The sequence below is a fragment of the Micropterus salmoides genome, unplaced genomic scaffold (assembly GCF_014851395.1).
Source record: "Micropterus salmoides isolate LMB-PRFRI ecotype aquatic unplaced genomic scaffold, ASM1485139v1 Ms_hic_scaffold_9, whole genome shotgun sequence".
Lineage (NCBI taxonomy): Eukaryota > Metazoa > Chordata > Actinopteri > Centrarchiformes > Centrarchidae > Micropterus > Micropterus salmoides.
Window position 1 is genome coordinate 36,613,327 of NW_024044681.1, and position 24,792 is coordinate 36,638,118.

The window sequence follows — 24,792 nt, forward strand, 5'->3', positions numbered from 1 at the left end:
AGCAGCAGGCTTCATTAGGGCCACAGCTGGACACCTCGAGCAACCTCAGCAGCCAATTTCAGTATGGGCATTAGGCACCGGGATGCCCACCGTCCGCTCCCATCAACCACTAACCTGACCGCACAAGATGGTCCATTACACAGAACCATCCGAAAAGTCATTGTCAAAAAGGACTTTTCAAAAGGACAGGCCCTTCATGCTGTTCTTCGCTTATCTCTCAATAATAATCATCTCCAGTTCTGTTATAACTGATGCTAGCAGCATACAAGTATAGTTGTTTCGAGTTCTCAATCATTACAAGCTCAGTCATTTCAAGCTAACTTCAAGCTAACAGCCGTTTCAAGCTAACTTTGAGCTAACAGCCGTTTCGAACTAACTTCGAACTAGCTAACAGCCGTTTCGAGCTAAATTTGAGCTAGCAGCAGTTCCGAGCTAAATTTGAGCTAACAGCAATTTCGAGCTAACTGAGCTAAGAGTCATTTCGAGCTAACTTTGCTAACTTTGAGCTAACAGTCTTGTCAAGCTAACTTCAAGCTAACAGTTGTTTTGAGCTAACTTTGCTAACTTTGAGCTAAAAGTCTCGTCAAGCTAACTTCTAGCTAACAGTCGTTTCGAGCTAAAAGTCTCGAGCTAACTTTGCTAACTTTGAGCTAACAGTAGTGTCGAGCTAACTTCGAGCTAACAGTCATTTTGAGCTAACTGAGCTAAGAGTGATTTCGAGCTAACTTGAGCTAAGAGTCGTTTCAAGTTAACTTTGAGCTAGCTAACAGTCGTTTCGAGCTAACTTGAGCTAACAGTCGTTTTGAACTAACTTTGCTAACTTTGAGCAAACAGCAGTTCGAGTTTACCTTGAGCTAACAGTCGTTTGGAGATAACTTTGAGCTAGCTAACAGTCGTTTTGAGCTAACCTTGAGCTAAAAGTTGTTTTGAGCTAATTTTGAGCTATTTAACAGTCGTTTCGAGCTAACTCTGAGCTAACAGTCATTATCTAGCTACGTCAGTTTCGAGCAAACGGTCGTTTTTAAGCTAAGTTGTTTCAAGTAAAGAGTCATTACCTAGCTAAGTTGTTATCTAACCATGTTGTTTCAAACAAACAGTCGTTATAAGTAGTTATCTCGCTAAGTCGCTTCAAGCAAACGGTCGCCATCTCACTAACTCGCTTCAAGCAAAAGGTCGCCATCTCGCTATGTCGCTTCAAGTCGCTTTCGTGTCATAGTCGTTTCGAGCTAACATTCCTTTTAAGCTAACTTTGAGCTAACAGTCGTCCTGAGCCAACAGTCATTTCCTAGCTTAGCTATTTTCCAGCTAAGTCATGTTACATAGAACCATCCAATTTGTTTTTGGAAACCGTTTCAGGTTAGCTTTAGTCCGGGCATTAGGCACTGGGATGCCAAAACCCCTTGCAGCCCACATCCATCAAACTCTGCATGTCGCTCTAGTCTGGGATTCTGGTCCCAGGATGCCAGGATCTCCAGCATCTCATCTTTACTAGTCCAGCAACTACAGCTAGAACCTCCGGCACTGGCACCCAGTTTTCCTCCACACCCTATCAGCACCAAGTTGTTTCCATTTCTAATTTCGGTCTTTCCGCTTAACCCATTAGGGCGCCATCAGCTAATCCTCTTACTCATCATCCTAACTCTTTCATCTCCCGTTCTTCAGCTTCACTAGTCTACTAGTGCAAGAGATCCCGTTCTTCTTATCATGCCTTTTCCTCACTAACCGCCTACTAAAAGATCCCTCGAAGGGCACTTCTACCCAAAAGGGAGAACATCCACCCAGTTGAGAGAACTCACTCCTGAATAGTTTGCGTACACTTTCTCCATACACTAACAGACGATTACACGGCCATTATTCTAGATCTGGTCCCCACATCTTTGGCTCAATATTCGCCAACAGGATCAGGTTCAACTTTTTCTACCACGAACAACTGTGACAACCCAAGATACCAATCGTACACTGCTGCCACATATTCTGCAAGTTTTTGGGGGTTCTACAAAGAAGACTAATCACAGCAGAATGGTCGCCGAAACTCTACTACCAACAGCATAGCCCTCTCTCGGGTTACAGGCCAGCTTCGAAGAAGCCACTGTCACAACTAGCACAACATGACCTCCCTGTCACTCCCTCTTCAGTTTCATTTCACTGCATCTCCTCTTTGCTTGCCCGGCAATTCAGTCATTCCTCAAACAACACTGCTTTCTACCAAAGCCATCCGAAGTCCAGTCAATCGGGCCAGCTTACATTCATTTTTTTCCTTCAAAGTCCAGTCATCTCTGAACCCTTTAAGAACCTCGTGAACTATAGGGAATCCCGGCGCACAACCATGCCAGTTTGTCCGAGACCGGTCTAGTAGCTACTCGATTCCGGTTCTACCAGCAGTTCTGCCAAAGTACTCTTTCGCAGGCATTTCTCCCATACGTTACTTCGGTCACTTCTCCAGGATCTGAGCTACCATTCAGCCTACCGCGGCGTCATTCCCGAGCATCCCATTCAGATCATGCGCTGCTGGTCTTACCAAGGGTTAGGGTTAGGGTTACCACTTCCTCTTCTACACTCTCTCATTCCGCACCCCTCCCGCCCACCCCTTTCTCTGTCCGGTCTCCTCATCTCCTTCCTCTACATAGGGTTATATGGGGGTCCGTCGTGCCTGGGCGCTACGGCGAATTTCCCAATCGTAGCTTCCAACGCTTTGAAATGTCTATTCAGCTACTGCAAGCATCATACATCTTATGTTTATCAATAAATCATTTAATCATATCTGTTGATTGTGGTTCTTGCTAGTGAAATGTGTGTCTTTGAGTTGGAGTGTGAGAGCAGAGTGGACATGAGGGACTGTAATGGCCTCACATAGGGACTATCAGACAGATGAGATGTCTATCAGATCTCCTGCAAGCTGGTGCTGCAGCCACACTGAGTGAGCCAAAGGGTAGGATGAAGGCTAGTGGGAAACAAACAGCTGCCATGAGGGTGAAGAGGAGGTGAGGAGAAGACATGATGGGAGGTTAGGTGAAAGTACACTATGGGTCAAAGCAGAAAGATGGAGGAAAGATTGGAGGAGGAGGGCATTTAGTCAAGACAGTTGCTAATTTAATAGTTTCTTAGGATTGTCATTAGCATCAATTATTTAGGCAAATCATTTGCTGCAGAAAAGAGCTATAGAACACCATCCATTAACACAGAGAGTAAAGAGGGAAATTAGCTCTTTCATTAGAAATTCATTAGAAATTAAGAGAAAAACAGCTGAGCCCATCAATCAAGAGTAATAAAAAGCTAGAAGAGTTTGTGTTCAGGAAGACTTTTTTGTTAGCCCATTCACCCTGACTGAGAAGCTCTGGTGGATGGATGAGGAGGAGGAAATGACAGATTTCTCCTTCATATCTCTAGCAGACATACAGTAGGGAATGAATATAGTTAAAATGCTGGCTAATGGTGAGAGTCTGCTGAGGGAATCCCCTACAGAAAAAGCCTACTCCACTGAGAGTAAGTGAAAAAGGTTACAGTTACAGAATTCCTTATCGCTATGCAGTTTTATAAGAAGCCTGGATTGAACGCAGCAGGTGATGCAACACTTTATACACATGTACAACATTATAACCACGAGTGACTTGAGACTTGACTCTAGCTCAGAGACTTTTGACTTACATTTACATTTATTCATTTAGCTGACGCTTTTATCCAAAGTGACTTATAATTGCTATACATATAAGAGGTTGCACAAGTACGAGCAACTAGGGGTTAAGTGTCTTGCTCAGGGACACATTGGTGTATGGGGTCACAGTGGGGGATTGAACCCGTGGTCTCTCACACCAAAGGCATCAATTGCGCCATCACCACCCCTTAGTCTTTATTACTTAATATTGGGACTTTTTAGCATAAAAAACATGTAGGGACACACAGGGACTGCTAAAATGCAAGTTTTATGTTACTGTACTGTGCAAAACATTTTTGACTTTTGATGTTAAAAAGGGTTAACTGTCTATTCATCTATTTTCTATAGCTACCTGCATCCTAGTATGCACTGAATCAGAGGTGGTGTGCACTCTAAACAGGTCTACCAGTCTATCACAGGATTACAAAACATAAAAACAAAGTAAAAGGTTAATGTATTTATCATATTACAACAGGGTTGTAAAATGATACAAAGAAATATACAGAAATAAACCATGTTGCATGGTGCAGTGCTGAAGATGAATTTGATTTTATATTTAACGGTCTCACAGCCTAGGAAAAGACGTCTGCCGTCTGCCGTCTGGGGGTGCAACAGCAGATATTTGTGCATCCCCTACCAGACGGCAGAAGGGTGAACAGGCTATGGCTGGGTGGGTACTGTCTTTTAGTATCCATTGTGCTCTGCAGGCACCTTACCTTACCGATATTACCGATGCTCAGGATTGGTAGAAATGATCTGCTGAGTGGTTTTAATTACACTCTGCAGAGCCCTCCAGTCCTGGGCCGTGTGTATCCCATGCAAGTTGGAGATTTTTCCAATTAGGGTGCTTTCTATTGCTATTATGTAAATGTTAACAAGAACTTGGCACGGGAATTTAGCCTTCTTAAGTTTCCTTAAGTAATCCAGCCATTTCAGAGCTTTCTTCACCAGCATGAAGATGTCATCTTTGTTTGAAATCCAAATGGTGGTGTCGTCTGCAAATTTCACAAGAGAGTTCTCTCCATGTCGGGGGTGTGCAGCGTAAACAGGAGGGGGCTGAGCACACAGCCCTGTGGGGCCAAACGGTCTGTGGTCTGTTTGTGTGTGGTAATACAGGCAAATGGTCCAGGAACAACTTGCAGAGGCAGAGGAAAGGGAATTGCAGTAGTCTAGCCGGAAAGATATAGCATGAATGATCATCTTTAGATCGGGATGTGATACAACAGATCTGAGTTTAGCATGTTTCCTAAATGAAAGAAATATGTACGAGTCAATGATTTGACATGTTGGTCAAATTTAACACTGAGATTTCTGAGATTAGACTGTTAATCTGAAGACAGGGACCCAAGATGCTGAGCAACCATGGAAGCTATGCTATCTGAAGCAACAATATGGACCTCAGTCTTATCTGCATAAAGCTTTAAGAAGTTCTTAGCCATCCGTCCTTAAAGCAACATTATGTAGTATTTTTATCTTAAAATAACAGCTTCAAAATCATTTTGATGGTACACTGGCTTGTAATAGGGAGAATGGCATCTTTGTTATTGCCGGAGCGCCTGGTATTGTCCTATGTAGCAGTGGAATACCAGGCAGGAAACCTTTCGCAACAACGGTATAATGCTTAACTTATTAGTTGGCTTACTGTGTCTTGTGTTGTTGCGCTTGCTTGATGTTTGCCTCTGTTAGCAGACTCGAGTGAAATCAGACAGAGGTTTGATGTTAGAAAACTTACTAGATAACACACTCTAGGGGTGACCCTAAATAGAGGTGCCTGATTCTACTCCCAATCTCACAGTCGAATCTTCGCAGAGCCGTAATGAAACAAGGATCATACCATTTTGGCTTTATGGGGGTGCTCAACATCTGATTTTACATAGAGCTACCGGTTTTCTCCGAATAAGTTAATATACAGCATATTATGATATAAATATCAACATATAATGCTGTAAATAAACATGTGAAAGAAAGAAGCTTTCAATAAATTTTTTTAGAGTGCGTGAAACATTTTAACCCTAACCATTAGGTAGGGGGTGTCAGTGCGCATGTGTGACCCATTGTGTGAAGAGGGAGAGAGAAAGAGCAACGGCAGCGCTGGTGGTGTGCAGAGTTGTGCGAACTTTCAGGGACATTTGAATCATTTTTCTTTCTTGAAGACCACAGCAATAGTGGTAATTTTGTCAGCCATTTTAAAATTTATTCTTTGTCAAATGTCCTTGTTAGTTTTTGTCATATTTAATATACCATTTTTTTAGTCTGATTTTAGATTTTAAAAAAGCAAAAGTATTTAAGTCTAGTTTTAGTCAGTAACCATCATTTTAGTCTTTTCTAACTCATTAGTATAATTTTGATTAGCATTTTGGTCAATCTCCTCTAACCAAAATAGAGATATTTATATACATGTATATATTTTATATACATTTTTATTGCAAAGTAGACATTAACTTACCTCAATTCCCAGGTAGTTAGCCTTGATATGCCGCTTCAAGTTCCTAGTGTTTTTTTCCAAAAATCTTAATAACCACATCAGATACATAGTTTGTCTTATTATAATAATAATACTTTTTATTATCATATGTAGCCATTTTGCTACACTTACGCTTCACACAACAGCTGCGGCTGTGTTTGCGACATGACCTTTCTTTTCTCCGTGAGGGAAGAATTTAGAATGTTGAAAAAAAAACAAAGAATTTTGAAAGTTGCATGGCGCCCCCAGCTGCAGTAGTAGGCCTACATGGATCATGCGTCATATTCATCCAGCCAGAGGGAACGATCACGAACCATTCACAGCGTGTCGGCCAGAGGGAGTGGGGCGGACCAGGGACAGGAGATGGCGGAGTGACTGGCCCGCCGCGGACGGTCAGATGATAGTTCCCTCTGGCTGGATGAAGTCTGACGCTCCGAATGATCCAAGATGATAGAGAAATATAGAGATTCATGGCAATAAAGCAAGCTGTCAATATTTTAGAGACCCCCCCGAAATATCACAAATCATGCTTTTAGGGGAGCTGATGTCTAAGCGCCTCTTTCTCCCGAGCATGTTGTGTTCATCACCAGAGTTCACATCCTCCACAGTACAGTAACTTAAGTTAACGTAAGTAAGTTTTCCTCGCGCATCACGCGTCGCCCCAGTCGGCCAGCATTCAAAGCACAGAAAGAAAAAAACACAGCTGAATGAACACGCAGGAGAAAATATGGCTCCTCATTATACTGACAAAAAGAAAGAGATAGAAACGTTTCTATTTTATGAATTACATTTTAGTCACGTCATTTTTCGTCACCAGTATTGCATGTTAATTTAGTCACAGTCAGCTTTAAGGACAATGTCGCCGTCTTGTCTTCGTCTCGTTTTAGTCAGGGAAAAAAAGGCCGTTGAGGAATATATTTTGTTTAGTTTTGTCTGACGATAGTAACACTACACAGCAAGTCCTCCACCCCGGCTGAGGTCTTGGAGGTGCTGATTAAAGTACATTTTGGGGGGCAGAGTTTGATTAGCGGGCGTATTCCATGCCCCTTCGCCAATTCTCTGTCAGAAACAGGAAATCCAAGCCTTTACAGGTGGTTCAGTTTGAAGGACTTATTCGCAATGGAGCGAGTATTTATCAGCGCCATCCTGAAGGGCACAGGCCCACTGCTAACAACAGCAGAGGCCTGAGCAAAGGAGAACAGACAGTGAGGGTGTGATCCACTGTGCATAGCAGGACGTCTCACCAGAGAGAAGGCAGTATCTATAAAAGTCTGAATAGCAGAAAAATGAACCAGGTGGAGGTGTCAGTGCCACCGGAGGAGAGTAGTGGGGACTAGTACTGGAAACAATGGCCTGGGATGAAATCAGAGAAAGAGAGGGAGATTCCAGTGTGTGTGTGTGTGTGTGTGTGTGGAGTGTAAACAGTAAGTCATGTGGAGAGGGCTGCACCGCATGCTGTATGTTAGCAGGCTATGTATATGTACCACAGTACTTTAAAGTAGCTATAATTAAACCTCTTCTTAAAAAGCCCACTTGTCATCATGGGGTTTTAGCCAATAGACCTATATCTAACCTTCAGGATCAGGTCAGGATTTTGAGTGCATCATAGTAAAGAGACAGCACTGATGAACATGTTTGTAGTTGTTTGTTAGATCTTAGTGCTACAAACTGGAACATTTACATGACATTTTGTACATCCTCCATGCACACCAAAGTCAGTCACAGAGTTTCACAAGGTTCTGTTCTTGGACCATTATTTCCAGCGCTAGCCCCCACTAATGTCCTCCACTGGCTCAGGTGAGCCCCAAACCACTCTTAGTTTATGTTGGGACCAGACAATATGAGAACAAAGAGGGAGGGACCTACATGGAAAATAAAAAGACTGCATGGAAACAAAGAAAACTTACGTGTGACTTTTAAACCAAACAAAGGGTTTCTATTGGCCAAATATAGCGGGGGTGTGGTCATGATGTCACTGCAGACATAAAACGAGCGAGTACCAAGAGCTCCTAGCCACTCAAAGCTGTGTGAGCAGCTATAATGAAAAGTCAGCAGTGACTTTGTTTTTCCTGAATAAGCTTCCTTGTGGTGAATTTTCTGTTGAAGAAAATATATATGGACCGCCGGCAGCGTGGCTCCCAGTGGAAACATTATTGAAATTTTGGGGGGGTCCAATCAGCAAAGCCCTATTGTTTATATTCTCATTATTCTTTTTCTTCTTCTTTTTTTTCTTCTTCTTTTTCTCTACAAAAAATGTTCCATGCAGCTAAAACTGTCAATCAAAATTCAGCACATGGGTAAACTCCCCCGGACTGTTACTCCATATAGGTCTGTCCAATTAACACAAAACTTACCCATGCCCTATCCAGGCTCTATGCAACATCTGCGGCAATTGGCCACTATGTGGTGCTAAAAATGAAGTGATGTCATATCTCCACATTGGTCAGTTTGATCAACACAAGACTTGGGCCAGTACTTTCACATGCCCTCCCAAGGCACTATGCACAATTTTGTGCCAATTGGCCATTAGGTGGTGCTTTGGCAAAACCAACTTTTTCGAACTGCTCCTAGGCAGACAATCAGATATGCACAAAACTTTGCAAGCACAATCTATGGACTCTCATGGTCAAAAGTTATTTAGTAATATTAGTTTCCCATGCCACACCGAGGCTGTTACGGAGGGGTATGTATTGTTGTGGTGTTTTGTCACTTCTCGTTGCTAGGTTTTGGTTGAGTGGTGATTACGGACAGAATCCACCTGTGCTCACTCAGCTACAGGATAAAGGAGGCAGTTCCTCCATGGGTCGCTATCACTCCTTCGTGGTGCCGGCCGGTGGCAGACTGTGCTCGGGGGGGAGCACGTTTGTTTTCTGTTAGGTTTGGCCTGGAGTATGTCTCCTGTGATCTTTCTTTCATTTTGTTCTAATAATAAAACGCGTGGTTAATTTTTCATTAGGTGTCTCCCATCTTTGCTTACGGTACTCACATCAATGGTTACTCCCTAATCCCCTACTGGAACGTAACATATTTGGGGGCTCGTCCGGGATCGACCGGAAGAAGGTGGGTTAGTTCAATTGTGTTCCTCGTTATCCAGTGTGTACTCTTTTATTGTTTTGCCTTTTTTGTTTTCGAGGTAACCCTGAGGGGGGGAGCAGCTAGAAAAGTGTAGGAAAGTTCATTTGTTTGCTCTCGCTGCACATTAAAAGGGAGCTGAAGGCTGTGGTTGTGGACAGTTTAGTCAGCAGAGGTTTACTCAGGTGGGGCTTCTGCTGATGGTGCTTTGGGTCTGGAAAGTGAAATTGGCACAGCGGCTCGAGACATACGGGATGCGGCCGAGCCGTCTGGTTCCACTTTTTCTGTTACTCCTGGTGTAGTGAAGCCAGGAGAGAAAGTGTTTACGATGCCAAAGTTTGATCCGTTCTCTGGGGAGTCTCTCTCTCCTAGTGCTGGAGTGGATGCACGGTTAAAGGTGAGGTTGGCCCGACTTCAGAGAGGGAGAAGGAGTGTGAGCTTCAGAGAGAGCTGGAGTTGAAGAGGATAGATGCTGACACGGCTATTAGGATGCGCCAGCTGGAGCTGGATAAGGGTCAGGTCAGCGTTGGCTCCTCTCCTGATGGGATGAATGAACACTCGAGTACCTTGTTTGATGTGAGTAAACACATTTCTTTGGTTCCCGTGTTCCGTGAGGTTGAGTCTTATTTTGGAGCATTTGAGCGTATCGCTATCGCTTTGCGTTGGCCACCTGATGTGTACAAGTGCAAGTTGTCTGGTAGGGCACAGGAGGCCTGCTCCTCCCTCTCTGTGGAGGATAGTTTGGTCTATGAGAAGGTTAAAGGGGCTATACTACGGGTGTATGGACTGGTGCCGGAAGCTTACCGGCAACGTTTTCGAAATCTAAAAAAACCTCGGGCCAGACGTTTGCAGATCTGGCAAGGGAGAAGAGGATCTTGTTTGACTGATGTTGTGCTGTCTGTAAAGTGAAGGATTTTGTGTCTGTGCGTGAGCTTATACTTCTGGAGGAATTTAAAAACTGTATACCGGAACGCACTGTTGTTTATTTAAATGAGCAGAAGGCTACCACTCTACAGCAGGCTGTCTCGTTGGCCGACGAGTTTGCTTTAACTCATAGAACGGTGTTCACTAAGAGGGACGCGCCTTCCTCCTTCATTCATCTGAAACAAGGCGATGCCCCTGTTGCCCGTGCTCCTGTACCCCTGAAGGTGGTAAAATTGAGAAGCTATGTTTCTACTTCCACCGACCGGGGCATGTGGTTGTTGATTGTCAGGTGTTAAAACGAAAAAGAGGGACAGTGTCAGGGCAGCCAAAAGGTGTGGGGTTAATTAAAACTGTGGCCCCCGCTGGTCAGTCCTCTGCTCTGGAAGAGCCTGATGAGTGTTTTAAGCAATTTATATTCCAGGCGTCTGTGTCTCTTACAGGTAAGCTGGAAGATCAGTGTCCTATCACTGTGTTACGGGACACAGGGGGGCTCTCAGTCCTTTATTCTTTCCAGTGCTTTGCCTTTGAGTAAAGAGTCTGACTGTGACAGCAGCACTATAGTCAGGGGTATTGGCATGAGCTCATGTTTTCCTGTTAAGGGAGTAGAATTTATAATGGGTAATGACATTGCAGGCGGCAAAGTGTACCCTACTCTTGAGGTGGTGGATAGCCCAAGTGTTTTCAGCTAGTTGTTTGACCGTTGCACAGGCACGTAGGCAGGCTGAAAATGTTGATTTGTCTGACTCACTGTTTGCATCTGTGTTGTCTGAAGATAGGTTGCCTCCTGCTGGTGAAGTGGTGAATCGCGACCACAAAAGTGCAATGGAGTCAGCTACTGCCCATAATGTGCCCTTTCCGCTTACTCGCGAGGCACTCATCAGTGCTCAGAGAGGTGACACAACACTGGAGAAATGTTTCACTGCTGCCGCTGATGAGAGTAGTGGTCAGCATAAATCTTATCTACTTGACAACGGTGTGCTGATGCGGAAGTGGGTCTCACAGCCGTATGCATGTGAGTACTGGGCTACAGTTTACTAGATTATTGTTCCCACCGGCTGCCGACAGCAGGTTTTAGAGTTTGTACATGAACATGTATGGTCTGGTCATCTGGGTGTTTCTAAAACCTATGAACGTATTTTGAAGCACTTCTTTTGGCCAGGGATGAAGGCGGATGAAGTACGCTTCTGTAACACATGCCACACCTGCCAGATGGTGGGGAAGCCAAATCAGGTAGTTTCCCCAGCCCCTCTGCGTCCTATTCCAGCTGTTGGGGAGCCCTTTGAACGTGTCATTGTGGACTGTGTGGGCCCACTGCCGCAGACAAAGGCAGGTAATCAGTTCATGGTGACAGTAATGTGTGCTTCCACACGATTTCCTGAGGCTATCCCCTTGAGGAGAATCACCGCACCTGCTGTCATTAGAGCAATAACTAAGTTCTTTACCATCTTTGGGCTGCCAAAAGTTGTGCGGACCGATCAAGGAACTAACTTTCTCTCTAATGTATTTACACAGACTATGCAGGCGTTGGGAGTGTCTCATGTGGTGTCCAGCGCCTACCACCCAGAGTCACAAGGTGCGCTGGAGCGATAGCATTAAACGCTCAAATCCATGTTACGCAAGTATTGCTATGACACTGAAAAGGACTGGGATGAAGGGGTGCCTTTTGTTCTTTTCGCCTGTCGTGAGGCCAAGCAAGAGTCCCTCGGGTTTAGCCCCGCTGAACTTGTGTTTGGGCATGATATCCGTGGCCCTATGAAGGTGCTGAAGGAGTGGTTTATGTCTGACTCTGGTACTGTGACGAACGTGTTGGATTTTGTTTATCTGTGCAAGGAGCGGCTGCACCATGCTTCCTCCTTCCACCGTGCTACTCTTTCCTCTTCTCAGAGTAAGATGAAGAGGTGGTTTGATAAGAGGGCGGTGGAACGACAGTTTCAGCCTGGGCACAAAGTTTTGGTCCTGCTCCCCCTGCCTGGCTCTGCTCTCTCCGCTCGCTTTTCAGGGCCATATGTGGTAGAACGTAAGGTGTCCGATACAGACTATATCATCCATACTCCGGAGCGGAAATGGAAGACCCGGTTATGTCACATTAACATGTTGAAGCCCTATCAGTTCAGGGTTGCTGAACCAGCCAGGCAGGGGATGACCCCAAAGACTGCCGCGACCGATAGGGGTCCCATTGTTTTGGTATGTTCCCAGACCTCAGATGGTGAAGATGACGGTGATGATTTAGCAGTGCTTAGTGAGGGTCAGCAGAGTGGTAGGTTACCAAACTCAGAGTTCCTGTCTAACATTGAGTTACAATTGTCTTATCTGCCTGTACAGCAGCGTGAGGACATGATACACCTGCTCGGTTCCTTCTCTACCCTGTTCAGTGATGTGTCATCATGCACCAATGTGTTGCAGCATGACATTGATATCAGCTCTGTGGCACCCATTAAGCAACACGCTTACCACTGTCCCATCAGTAAAAGAGAGATCATGAAGAGAGAGGTAGAATACTTACTGGCAAATGGTTTGGCTAAGCCTAGTCGTAGCCCTTGGAGTTCTCCGTGTTTATTGGCTTCCAAGTCTGATGGCACTCCCCTTTTCTGCACAGACTTTCGGAAGGTTAATGCTGTGACACTACCGGAATTCATTTCCCTTGCCCCGCAAGGAGGACTGTATTGACAGTATTGGTCCTGCCACATATATCACCAAACTTGACTTGCTCAAAGGGTACTGGCAAGTGCCTTTAACTCCCAGAACATCAGACATATCTGCTTTTGTAACACCGGATCATTTTCTCCAGTACACGGTAATGGCCTTTGGTATGAGGAATGCACCTGCCACCTTTCAGCACCGAGTGCTGGGAGATGTGCCGCAATGTAATGTATATCTGGATGATGTGGTGGTATATTCCGACACGTGGGCAGACCATCTAACTAGCCTTCCTGTAGTGCTAGGCCGGCTTGCTGAGGCGTCATTGACCCTTAACCTCTCCAAGTGTGAGTTTGGTAAGGCCACTGTCACCTATTTGGGAAAACAAGTTGGTCGTGGACCGGTGCGTCCTGTGAACGCAAAAGTAGAGGCTGTGTTGTCTTTCCCAGATCCTACTACCCGACGTGAGCTTCGCCGTTTCCTGAGTATAGTAGCGTACTGTATACTGATGCCTTATCCCGTGGGTAGGACTTGCCTATTTCATCATGAACATTTTCTGATAAAGCTGTATGCAATGGACTGTAAGCGGGGGAGGGTTGGCTGTTTACATATTATAAACACTAATCAGAAGGTTGGTGGTTTGAACACATTCCAAATTGCTCCTGAAGGCCATGCCATCATTGTATGAATGTGTGTAAATGATTAGTTCCTTTCTGATGTACAGTTGACACCTAGCATCAGTGTATGAATGGGGTAAATGTGATATGAATTATAAAAACCCTGGTAAGAAGGAAAGACGGGAGCTATACAAGTACAGTCCATTTACATTGCATTGTGCTACTGCATGTTCTCTTTCTTCTGATCTTTCTTTTAACACAACTGGTCGAGGCAGATGGCCACCTGAGTCTAACTTCTGCTTGGGGTTTCTGCCTGTTAAAAGGAAGTTTTCATCATCTCTGTCACCAAGTGCTTGGGCATGTTGGGAATTGTTGGGTCATTGTTTATTATATTAAAAGAGGACGATCTATATGAAAGGTGCAATGAGATAACTTCTGTTAGGAATTGGCTCTATACAAAATAAACTAAAGAACTGAATGCATTTTGATCACAATTCTAATAAGAAAAACATATAAGGGATCTGTGTCCTCATGGTTTATGTTATGTGTTTATTCAAAAACCAATATCATTATCACATTATCACTCCCAAATATAGTTATCAGTATTTGCCTCAAATATCCAGTATCAGTTGAGCTATAACCCTATGCTTGAACTGTAGGAGGAAACCAGGCATAACCCCGCAGAAAACATACAACTCCAAACAGAAAGCTGGTTCGATTCAAATGATGGTATCAAATGATCTGCAAACAATTATCAATCTAACTCTTTTGCATATGCCATCTGTATGTGCGTGGGTGTGAGTGAGAGGTGATTATGGTTGTATTCGTAATCCTTTGTTAGGTTACAGCAGTTTTAGTAAATGTCAAGAGTTTGTGAAATATTTGGTTTTAAGTTCACTGAGTCATAGAGGGAATACTCCTCCATGTCCATTCCATACAAGATGTGTCAGTAGATTGAGGCAAAACCTTAGTCAGAGTGCAGTGAGTAAGTTTAGCATCAACCCTTACCACACACACACCTCCCCCGTGCACTGAGCCTCTTGGTTCCTGATTGAAGCGTTCTGGTTTCCTCCTCTGGTGCTCCACTTCCTCCCCAGATGGTTATATTTTCTGGAAGCTTACTCATCTCAGCCAGGCTCAGGCTTTTAATGCGTTCCATGGGAATGTGTGACATTATCACTTCAAAGCATGACAGCTCGCTGTGAAGTACCAACATGTGAGAACATGTACGCGAGATCATTCTACAGAACTACAATCCACATTAAAGATTATACACAATGCTTCTAGAGATTTAAGAACTGCCAAATTTGTCTACAAAGTATTGAATAAATATGTGAGTGCTATAAACAATTCAATTAAAGAAAAGTGATTTGAGCTTTTTCATTAATAAATTGTGTTAAATAAAATTTCGGATCCTGTTATTGATGTACTCATTTGTTATCAAACTTTAAGTGATTAATGTTTTCAATATGACAAATAAAAATATTGTTTCTTTTGAAATCATGTTCATCAATGCAGTAGCTGCAAGGTATGATTCATTGCAATGACATTAAGCATGATAAGCATGAATAATTAAAAATTTTTGTAGGCAGTTTATTAAGATATTGTTAAATAGACAAAAATAAATGTACATGTTTTGTATTTTCATCGTCATTGCGACATGAACATTATTCATCGTGTTGGACAGTCTTACGATGTGTTCATTGCACAGTAAACATGTTATTCACTTATGTGCTTTTTTCATGTTTTTAATAACAACAGTAACAACAACAATAATAATAATCAATAATATTCAGGGCAAATAGCAAACATCTTTTTTGATGGGGGGGGTGGTAAGGGACCTAGATAATGGTTAGGGGGGTGCAAGAACCACTGCTCTAGTATTTATTATCACGCTGCAGTCTCTCCTTTTCTCTATGCATCAGTCTGAGCTCCTATACACACATCTTTATGAAAAACGAACACTTGAAAATGTACCAAGTTATTGTTTAATTGTAAATCCTGAATTGACTAATTTACTATCCGTAGAACACTGGGAATTGACTTGCAAAACTGTTTTTCTTCATAATGACATCTGTACTTTCAAGCAAAAAGGATCTTACTCTCAAAAAAGGTCTCTCTCTGTAGGGATTCTATCTGAGCCTGTCAGTAGCAAAAACCAGCACTTTAGTGCCTGCAAGGATTATGTTGCAGCCCTGTTTCACTACTGCAGACTGCTGTGCCCTGCTCAATGCCTTACCAAAACCAAGTGCTGCCAGTGCCTAAACATAACCATTAAAAAGCTGAATAATGCTGTAGTTACCTACAAGTGGATAGTGTATTGCAAGATCGGCTACTTTGGTGTTGATGTCAGTGAACAGGCTGTTAGATTAGTGTTGATAAATTTGGATAGTTTGATAATTTTCAAGGGAAACGGAAATTGGTGATTTTGCATTTTATAGCAGGCCTTATGGAATCTCGATATTTTGTGTTTCACTCATTATCCAAAAAAATCCAACACAAAATTCTATTTTAGGACAAAAACAGCTCTCTTTCCATTTTCAAAATATTACAAACATTGCTGATAAAAAAAGTTCTGTCTTATATTTTGCGATTTTCGTTTCAGAATAGGAAGTACAGTACATGGATTAACAATGGAGTACAACTTAACTGAACATTTTGAAACACAGAAAGTTCTCAACATATGAATGATTTTGTCTGCAGCCACCAGACAACAATTATTTTAAATCTACATTTATTCTATTATTTATTTAGTTGACGCTTTTATCCAAAGCGACTTAAAATTGCTATTTTATGTCAGAGGTCGCACGCCTCTGGAGCAACGAGGGGTTAAGTGTCTTGCTCAGAGACAATGGTAGATGGGTCACAGTGGGGGATTGAACCCGGGTCTCTCACACCAAAGGAATGTGTCTTTTCCATTTTCATCACCACCGCCTGCTCTAAACTCTCTGAACTGAATGTCACCATAGTTGCATTACGATATGACTGTCTCCAGTGATAACTTTGTATGTAAATAAACTGCTACTGAAAGGTTTATATTTTCTTGTGAAAAATGGTCATGTCTTTGTGTAACACATGTGACTTCAGAGGTTTTAGCAAAGGGCACCATGGCAGATAGGACTTGAAATACAACAAGAAATTCAACAGAAGAAATTCAACACTTGTAACGAAGCTGTTATCTCAAAAGCACAGGCAAGGTAAGGTAATGCTTTCTGAAAGTTTTCTGATCAATAATTGGCTGACAGTGGCTCAACGTCTAATCATGGAAGATTAAAAAGTATACTTCAATTTAAAAGAATACCCTTCTAAATAAAAAAATATATAAACTGGCAATTAGACTAAGCACGGAGCTGCACTGTACCTTGGTAGTCAGCATATTACAAATTAGTTATTGATAGAAAAACACATTGTATGTGGCTTATTTCCCTACAGAATATATTTATTTTCATGATGGAGTCATCTAGACATTTTTTTCATGAATTCTTAAAGCCAAAAATACTGCTGTTTGAGAGCCACCATCATCACTGCTGGTCATAGCAAAAAGTTACAAAATACTGAGCATGTTCCCCCAACACGTCTCTGCACCATGACTGAGGGGTCAGACAAGGGTGGGCAGTAGATGGATTGAGGAAGGAGGGAGCTTGGATTGTCTTTTATCTGCAACACTCCTGGCAAAAGAAGTGCACTTTTAATCCAATTGATTTAGATACAATCACTTCAGGAAGCTACTAAAGCCATGCTTGTCAGGCTGGCTATAAAATGCCCTGCTGTGCAAATCACTTCTAATGTCCTCTGTGGCTGTATCATGGAAGAGCATGAGAGAGATTGCAGGCACACATGCAAAATATGCATACAGTCACATGTGCTCTGGATTAGTCGCCACCAAATTAATATAAATTATACAGTATATATACATTTTTAAATCATCTTCACAGCCTGTAATAGACCTGAAAAAAGTGAGTGTACAGCAAAATTTGACATACAGCTAGCAGGCATACTACCAAATGAGCATTTCAGTGGTAGAGCTGTTATTACTTTCCTTAAAGGTAACTGATTGTCTATGAAAGCTGTTTTCATGGGATCACTCTGGAAAACAGACCCAACCTTCAGTAAAGGCAGGGGGATTTCTAAAGCAGAGGCAGAGATCTCATTTAAAGAGCAACTTATGTTCCACAGCTTAGCCTTAGCAAACGACATCTCATGAAGTGAATCGATGCTTTGCAGCAGTACTAATTTAACAAAACAGCCTGCAGACTCACATGAATGGCTCTATAGCGCCTTTCTAGTCTTTTCGACCATTTAAAGTGCTTTTACACTACATCCACCATTTATACACTGAGCCTAAGTGCTCAAACATTAACACGCATTCATATAGGCGGCAACTCAGGGTTCAGGATCTTTGACACGCAGCCTGGAGGAGCCAGGGACTGAACCGCTGACCTTCTGATTAACAGGGAACCTGTTCTACCTCCTGAGCCACAGGGACCCCTATACCTTTAGGGTCAAAGACTATTAACTCAAAAAGACATGAACATTTAAAGAACATAACGTTGCTGTGCAATCTTTAATTCTTCTACAACAGCCTTTAATTTCCCACGTATGTCTTGCTCAGCATGTGGAAAAGAAATATGCTGTGGGATGGCGATCAGGTAGTCAGATGTGCATACTAATACAATGAGTACGGGGTAAAAAGGCTGAGAGATGGAGTACGACACATGAACGTCAGATGGCTTAAGACAGGGTGCGTCCTTGAAGAAAGCATTGGGGGTGCACAGCAGTTAATCAAGCATATGAAACACACAAGACATGCTGCCACAAAGACACAGCAGGCCACATATGTCCCTGGAGATAGATGATACCAGATGTGAGATCCCTTTGCTATTTCCTCAAAGAGACTGTTCATTTAATGTGTTGTGTAAAACATTATTTATACAGGTAGCAGGAACATAAGGGACTGGACCCAAACACAGATGCCAGAGGCAGAGCTTGAAGCAGTTCAATGACTGATTACAAAAACAAAAGGTTGGCGAAGCAGGTAGAGGTCAAAACCAGAGAAGGCAGTCCAAACAGGCAAACTAATCCAAAGTAAAGTATTTAATATTTGAGTACATTTGAGTATGAAATGCCATATTCACATAGCAACATAACATGTAGAAGGATGTGTGGGGAAACTACTATAGTAGTGCAAGCCTAAACATGTTCACTTGACGCGACATGACGGTGATGTCCAAACTGTGTTTTCTGCGGGCTTTGGATTGGAGATTAGACTTCAATGAAAGCTAGCAATGAGAAATGGAATTTGCTGTGACTAGCGTCATTGTTGCATTACCGGTGTTAAGTGATTGGAGCGTTTTCCTTGGAATGTGACATCACATGAAAACTATGAATACCTGAGTCAGGTACAGAACAGAACACCTGGAGCTGGTCAGAGATCAGAGTTTTTACACTTCCACAGGGAGGAAGCATGCAGACAATTGAGTTTGAAAACAAGAATTTGGTGGAAGAACAGCATTCCTGTACACCAGAATACCCCGCTGCCTCCGAAATTAGCAGGAGTGATACATTGTTCAGCGTCTGTCAAAGTAGTGGAGGAGACAAGAGAAGCTGTTAAACACTTCTCCCTCCGTCTCCTAAAGCAGACCATGCTTGTGGTGTCCACCAACACCTGCCCACAATGTAACAGCCCACCCTAATGTAATAAAAGTAAATGCTATAAAGGCAATAATACAAGTCAATAATGAAATCAAATCCTGGAACAGTCACACTATATTGTTTTTGCCAGTAATCCAATAATGTGTCCAGGTAAAGCAACACTGGACTCGACTGGATACTCCACTGTGTCTGTAACTTTTCTAATAAAAATGATGTGTCAGTATTCAATAATGTTTTAAATAATGAACTTACAAAAACAACAGCGACACAGTGGATCCATTATCTGGTTTCAGACCTCATTAAATCAGGAGGAACAGGCAGGGTAACTGGGCTGGGGATTATGCTGTAACAACTGCACTTCTCTCCCTGCTTATCAAAAATAATTCAGGCCACCTATCAGGGCAGCTGACACACCCTCTATGACTCTTTACATGTAATGCAAGTATGAAAGATGCTATGTTAAAAGTCGGGGATGTGTCATACATACCTACATGTAATAATGAGTTTTTATACGTACGTAAAATGTAAGAGGCAGAGGTCAGTGTTGTGTTTCTTGTAGAGATGAAATGAGCTGCAGTTTTGGATTGAATATTGAAACAGCATGTAACTACCAGTGTCTATCAGTAAAAACTACTGAATGGCAATTTACTGATTACTAATTCAACAGTTAAAGACATTTCTTAACATTTCAGATTCTTCGTCTTTTTCTGTAAGTACAGCAGCAATGCGCAGTGATAATTTGCTGCAAATACTGTACTGTTGATGTAGAGAGTCTGTTCGGAGCTTTGGGGCAAAGAGGCAATTAATGACTGAGGCACCAAGAAAGAACTCAAGCTTGAGAAAGAGAAAGAATTAAGAAAGGGGTTCACACAGAAAGATCAAATACTCTGCTTGGTGACTATTTCAGAGCTTAACCAGAGAGGAAATATATGAACAGGATGTGAAGTGCATGGGGATTTTCCCTCTGCTCTGCACATGGCAATCAGAGAGAGCTCCTGAGAATCACACCCATAATTATCTCTCTAACAGTTTAATGAATTATAAAATTAAGGAACAAAACTCATGTTCTTGGTTCGTTCTCCTTTTAGGACAAAGTTAGACAAATCCAAAACATACACTTACTTATAGTGAGGCACTCCACTTTCTTTGCTGTTTTGGAGGCATTATTTTTGCAGAGTACTTTAAAATCATCCTATACAATTTCACTACTTAGTACTTCCAACAATGGCAGTAATGTGACATTTTTGCATGAAGTCATGTTTTAGCATAATGCATTGTGAGATAAAGCTTACAGTAAAAGCAAGTGCAGCATGGTGTGGCTGCTATACACAGATAACCAAAAACAACTGCATTTTCTGCTTCATAAGCCCGCGCTCTCTTCTCCCTGCAACTCTCCTCTCTTAACCTCTCAAGCTTCACCTCCCACTCGCTGATTTAAGTAAAGATGACATGCCACACAGTTACAGGTCAAAATCTGTGATTGAAATGTTGCAGCTTGGACAGTGGAGAGGACAGAACTGCAAGGTGTCCTTCCTGTAACCAGGTGAAATAGACAAACCTTTCACTTAGGATCACCGTCATCATCATTGTCATCACAGTAAAACTTTTATCCACCCATGCTGAGATGTTAATATCTACATCAAACGTCACTGTATATTGTCAACAATTAGTAACTTAACTTCTTTAAGATAATAGTGAGCCGTGCAATGGAAAATGGTATGTACTAGTTTTCCGACCACTCATCACTTTACACTACATGTCACATTCACACACTGATCGCATAGGCTGCCGTGCAAGGTGCAAACTGCTTACCAGAAACAGAAACTAGTCACTCAAACACACTGACACACCAACTGAGCGGTTCACTATCTTGAGGACAGTGGTGCGGGGATCAAACCGCCAAGCTTCTGATTATTGGGTGACCCGATCTTCCTCCTGAGCCACAGCCGACCCAAGAACTACAAGTATTTTTATAAAAAAATACTTTTTGATATCACCATAGTTTCAGTTCTGAAATTTACTGTGACAGGTATGAGTAAACTGTGGATTTAACGGATGATGTGGGCGGTTGGTTCACACTATAGATGAAATGTAGCTTTATTTAGTTTTTATAAAACACATTTTCCATAAGCAATATAGCGGCACTACAGGATTATCATCGCTGTGAGAGGTGTTTACCATTAAAAGGTCAAGACAGTTTCCCTCAGTATGCCATGAGCACAGTTCCTCCGACTGTCATCTCAAAATCCTCCATAAAGTAAAAAAGTAAAAAGAGATTTTCCTGACCTGTCCTGTGACTGCTCCTCATACATCCTCTCCTTTCCCTCTTTGAAAAGCCGGATGGCCCGTTTGGATTTCTTCATAAGGCTATCGATGTATATTTTAAAGTACTCATTCTCACTGAGCTGTGTGAGTCTCTGGTTCTCTTCATATTTGCCCAGTACAAGCCGCAGGTGCTGGTAGGCATCAGGTAAGATATCAAGGATGTACGGTGGACTGTTTTTCAGCTGAAGTCTGGGATTTTGGCAGAGGCGGACCTATGGAAAAATAAATCTATTAATGAATGCTTGCTTGATGCATCAACATTTAGTTGTATTTACAACGTGACAAACAGTGAGCTAGTGTTCTGTCGATTTATGCTACCTATCGAGATGTGCTACTTAGCGGTTCTGCGCATGCTCACGACCAATAAGTGTGGTCTGTTTCCACGGCCATAAATCTATGCAATCTTGCTGTTGGGTATGCCGTCGAGACAGTGGCTGATCATCAGCAATATCATAAAAAAAAAATCAGAATATGCTACCCCTGATATCTTAAATAAAGATGGTATAATATAGTATTTCAACATGCTCCCCATCTCCGTACAGTACACATGGAGTGAGTAGTGGTGCAATATAAAATGATTCTGTAGTGGGAGCATTATTTGATGGGGGATATTAGTCTATCAGGATTCGCTACCCCTGAAAATATGTTATAATATAATCAAAAAACAGAAGAGAGTTATACCGTTATGGGATTGGAAATGGGAACACATAAGGTAGCATTTTTCGTTAGGACAGAGCGACTCGATAGACTCTGCTGTCGATTTGTGCTACGGTAGCACTTTTTGACAAGGCAGCATATATTGTCAGAACACCGGCATTTGACACAATAACCAAGTAGGATCTGTTGTGATGGAATCAAATATGCATTTGCTGATTATTAATGTGCCATCTTGAAAATGAAGCTCTAACTGTGCTCAAAGGCATACTCTAAGATTTCAGTAAGTTCAATAATGTAGAGTATTATGCAACACATCTCCTCCTGAGTATTATAAGTGTTCAGCCAACTTACTAGCAATGTTGCCGATATCTTAATTGAATATCTGGTTGAATTGGGTTTAACGATTCAATCTTCCGCTGTTCTTGGGCATATCATTTATGAGTTGTCATAGTATGACAGATATGTACCAGACAAGATGTGTAACAAAGGGATCAAACAAATACTTGAATTCATTTAACTCACGATTAGAAAATATGGTCAGGGAACACATGTGTACCCAATTAGCATTAGCTCCACCTCTCCATGTGCATCTACAACAATGACTGTTCCTGCTCCCATCTGGCAGACAGTCCTGATGGGTTTCTAAATCCAAACTCACAACTTTATCCATGAGTTTCCAGGTTTTCTCCACAGTCCGCCGGTCAGCAGCCGCTTGTTTTGGTGGCCCCACTGCATCCTGGATGGCATCAATGATGCCTAAAATCCGACCCTTACTTCGGTTCGGTCCACGTCCGCCAGGGTTTCGACCACTGAGAGCAGTTGCCATTTCCTATACACTGAGGGGAAAAAAGAAATGATCACAGTCAGTAGGCCAAATTTCTGTCACCTACTGAACCCATATGGGAAATAATACGTGTTTTAGTTTTAGACAATGCCCTGTTGAATAATACAAATTTCTGTTTGAGAAAAAAACTCAGAATACTTTTTATTTACAAGAGCTTATTTGCTAATGAATAGGCTACCTAGGTGTGTCCTCATCAGAATGTAATTCTCCTTCACATACAGAGTAGCCTTTACAAAATCACAACTTATTCAAATTTTTTTAACTGAGTGGGTTTTGTTGTTGTGTGCATGGCTGGTCAGCTTAACTCCTGCTTTAATTCATGCTATTGTCTTTACCCAGGAGTGTGATTATCCACTGATACTTATGTCATTTTCACACATTTTTCATAACCAAACTGTGAAACTTACCAGATTACACGACACAAACTGCTAATTCTACTCAGCCTTTTTCGTTTTCTGGTTTGATTGATCTTAAGGATTAGTTTCAAGTTATCACTGCTTATGCTGTGATCTATTCTTAAGTGCTGCTAGTACTGCTTGAAAGGTGACCTGATGTTTCTGGAGTGTATCCATCATTAAAGTGGCATCCTATAACCATACACTATAACCTATATTGTTGCCTGTGGGCTGATTTTATGAGCGACTCAGCCAACACAAATCCTAACTTACCAAACCACCGGGAATGTCTGCTGGGATCCCTGCTGAACTCGGTACACATCCAGCGCACAAAAATGAAGGAGTGTCCCAGTGTCCAGAAGAAAAGCGTGGTAGGAAAAGTATCCGGTGTGTGTAATCCTCTTATTTCACCACACACCCTCCATGTTTTATAGACGTCTAATAAAAGCTGTTCCAGTTTCTGTCGAAGGAGTTGGGTAAACGCGAAGCTGGGAGGTCTGTACAGTATGTTTTGTACGGCGACAACCATGTAAAGTTAGCGACTATTAAAAAAAGTCACATCCAGTAGCACATTTCAAAATAAAGCCTCCACGAACAAAATGGTTTACATTACAATGTACAATATAAATTTATTGAACATGTATTGAACAACTAAGTATTTTAAGCGAACTGAGTTGTTCTAATAGCCCTGAGTAGTCATTTGTCCGTTACACCAAATAGTGGTACATTTTCTTCCTTTACTTTGAAGGAAGGCTGGGGATTTCCTGTGCTGTCTGCGTTCTGGCTGACCTGATGCAGCTGTTTCAGCGGTAGGAGGGTCAATGGGAATATGAAGCAATATTTTCCAGGAAGCGACCGACGCAATGAAAGGAGCGATCAGAACGCTCTGTGAAGATGTCATTGCTCAGAAAGAACAGCGAGCTCTCCAGGTTAAACCCTGTTTGATGATCCCAGGGGATAAAGTTGACCTGACTAGACTTGTTCCTATAAACATTTGTGCCAGAATTCCACTTACAAAGGCAATGTATGATTCTCTTCACCTTCCAAAACTTCGACAGTTCATGCTTTTATTTTGGATGTGAAATGGTCTAACTTCCGGTGTTATTACGTTATACTGGAGTCCTGACGCAGCCACAGAGGAGAGGGGCAGGAGAAGGGCCACTCCCAGAGAAATCCACACAGCTCTGTTCGGTCTGAACAAACAAGCAGCGATGTCCCGGAAATGACACAGGAAGCAGTGCGGGATTTAACGGTTTTAACCGGCTGTGAAGAAAACAATTACTACTACAGTTATTTAGTAGTAATTACAATACAAGTATCATAATAAACAAGTACAAGTAATACAGTTTAGAAAGCTTGCCCTGTGTAAGCTATATAATATCAAAAACATAAAACATGCAATCCGGACTTTACTAATCTTTTACTTAAATTTATTTTTGCATTTACATGATTTACATGGACACGCCTGTTCCAGAACAACACAAAGATTTCTGATGTAATTTGAAGTATTTAACATTAGGGCTGCCTTTTAGTACCAAAAGCAATTGTTGTAG

At 42.2% G+C, this 24,792-nt stretch overlaps 1 protein-coding gene across 2 annotated transcripts in view; it reads right to left on the reverse strand.

Moving 5' to 3' along the window:
- cblb (Cbl proto-oncogene B, E3 ubiquitin protein ligase) overlaps positions 1-23,774 on the reverse strand; it is a 76,214-nt gene extending 52,440 nt beyond the window's left edge. For both annotated transcript variants that reach the window (XM_038709096.1, XM_038709095.1), the window contains exons 1-3: positions 23,513-23,774; positions 22,659-22,836; positions 21,305-21,555 (exon numbers count right to left, since the gene is read on the reverse strand). In XM_038709096.1, the coding sequence (XP_038565024.1) occupies positions 21,305-21,555; positions 22,659-22,826 (419 nt within the window). In that variant the 5' untranslated portion in view covers positions 22,827-22,836; positions 23,513-23,774. The remainder of the gene's footprint in view (positions 1-21,304; positions 21,556-22,658; positions 22,837-23,512) is intronic.
- Between the last annotated feature and the right edge of the window lie 1,018 nt (positions 23,775-24,792).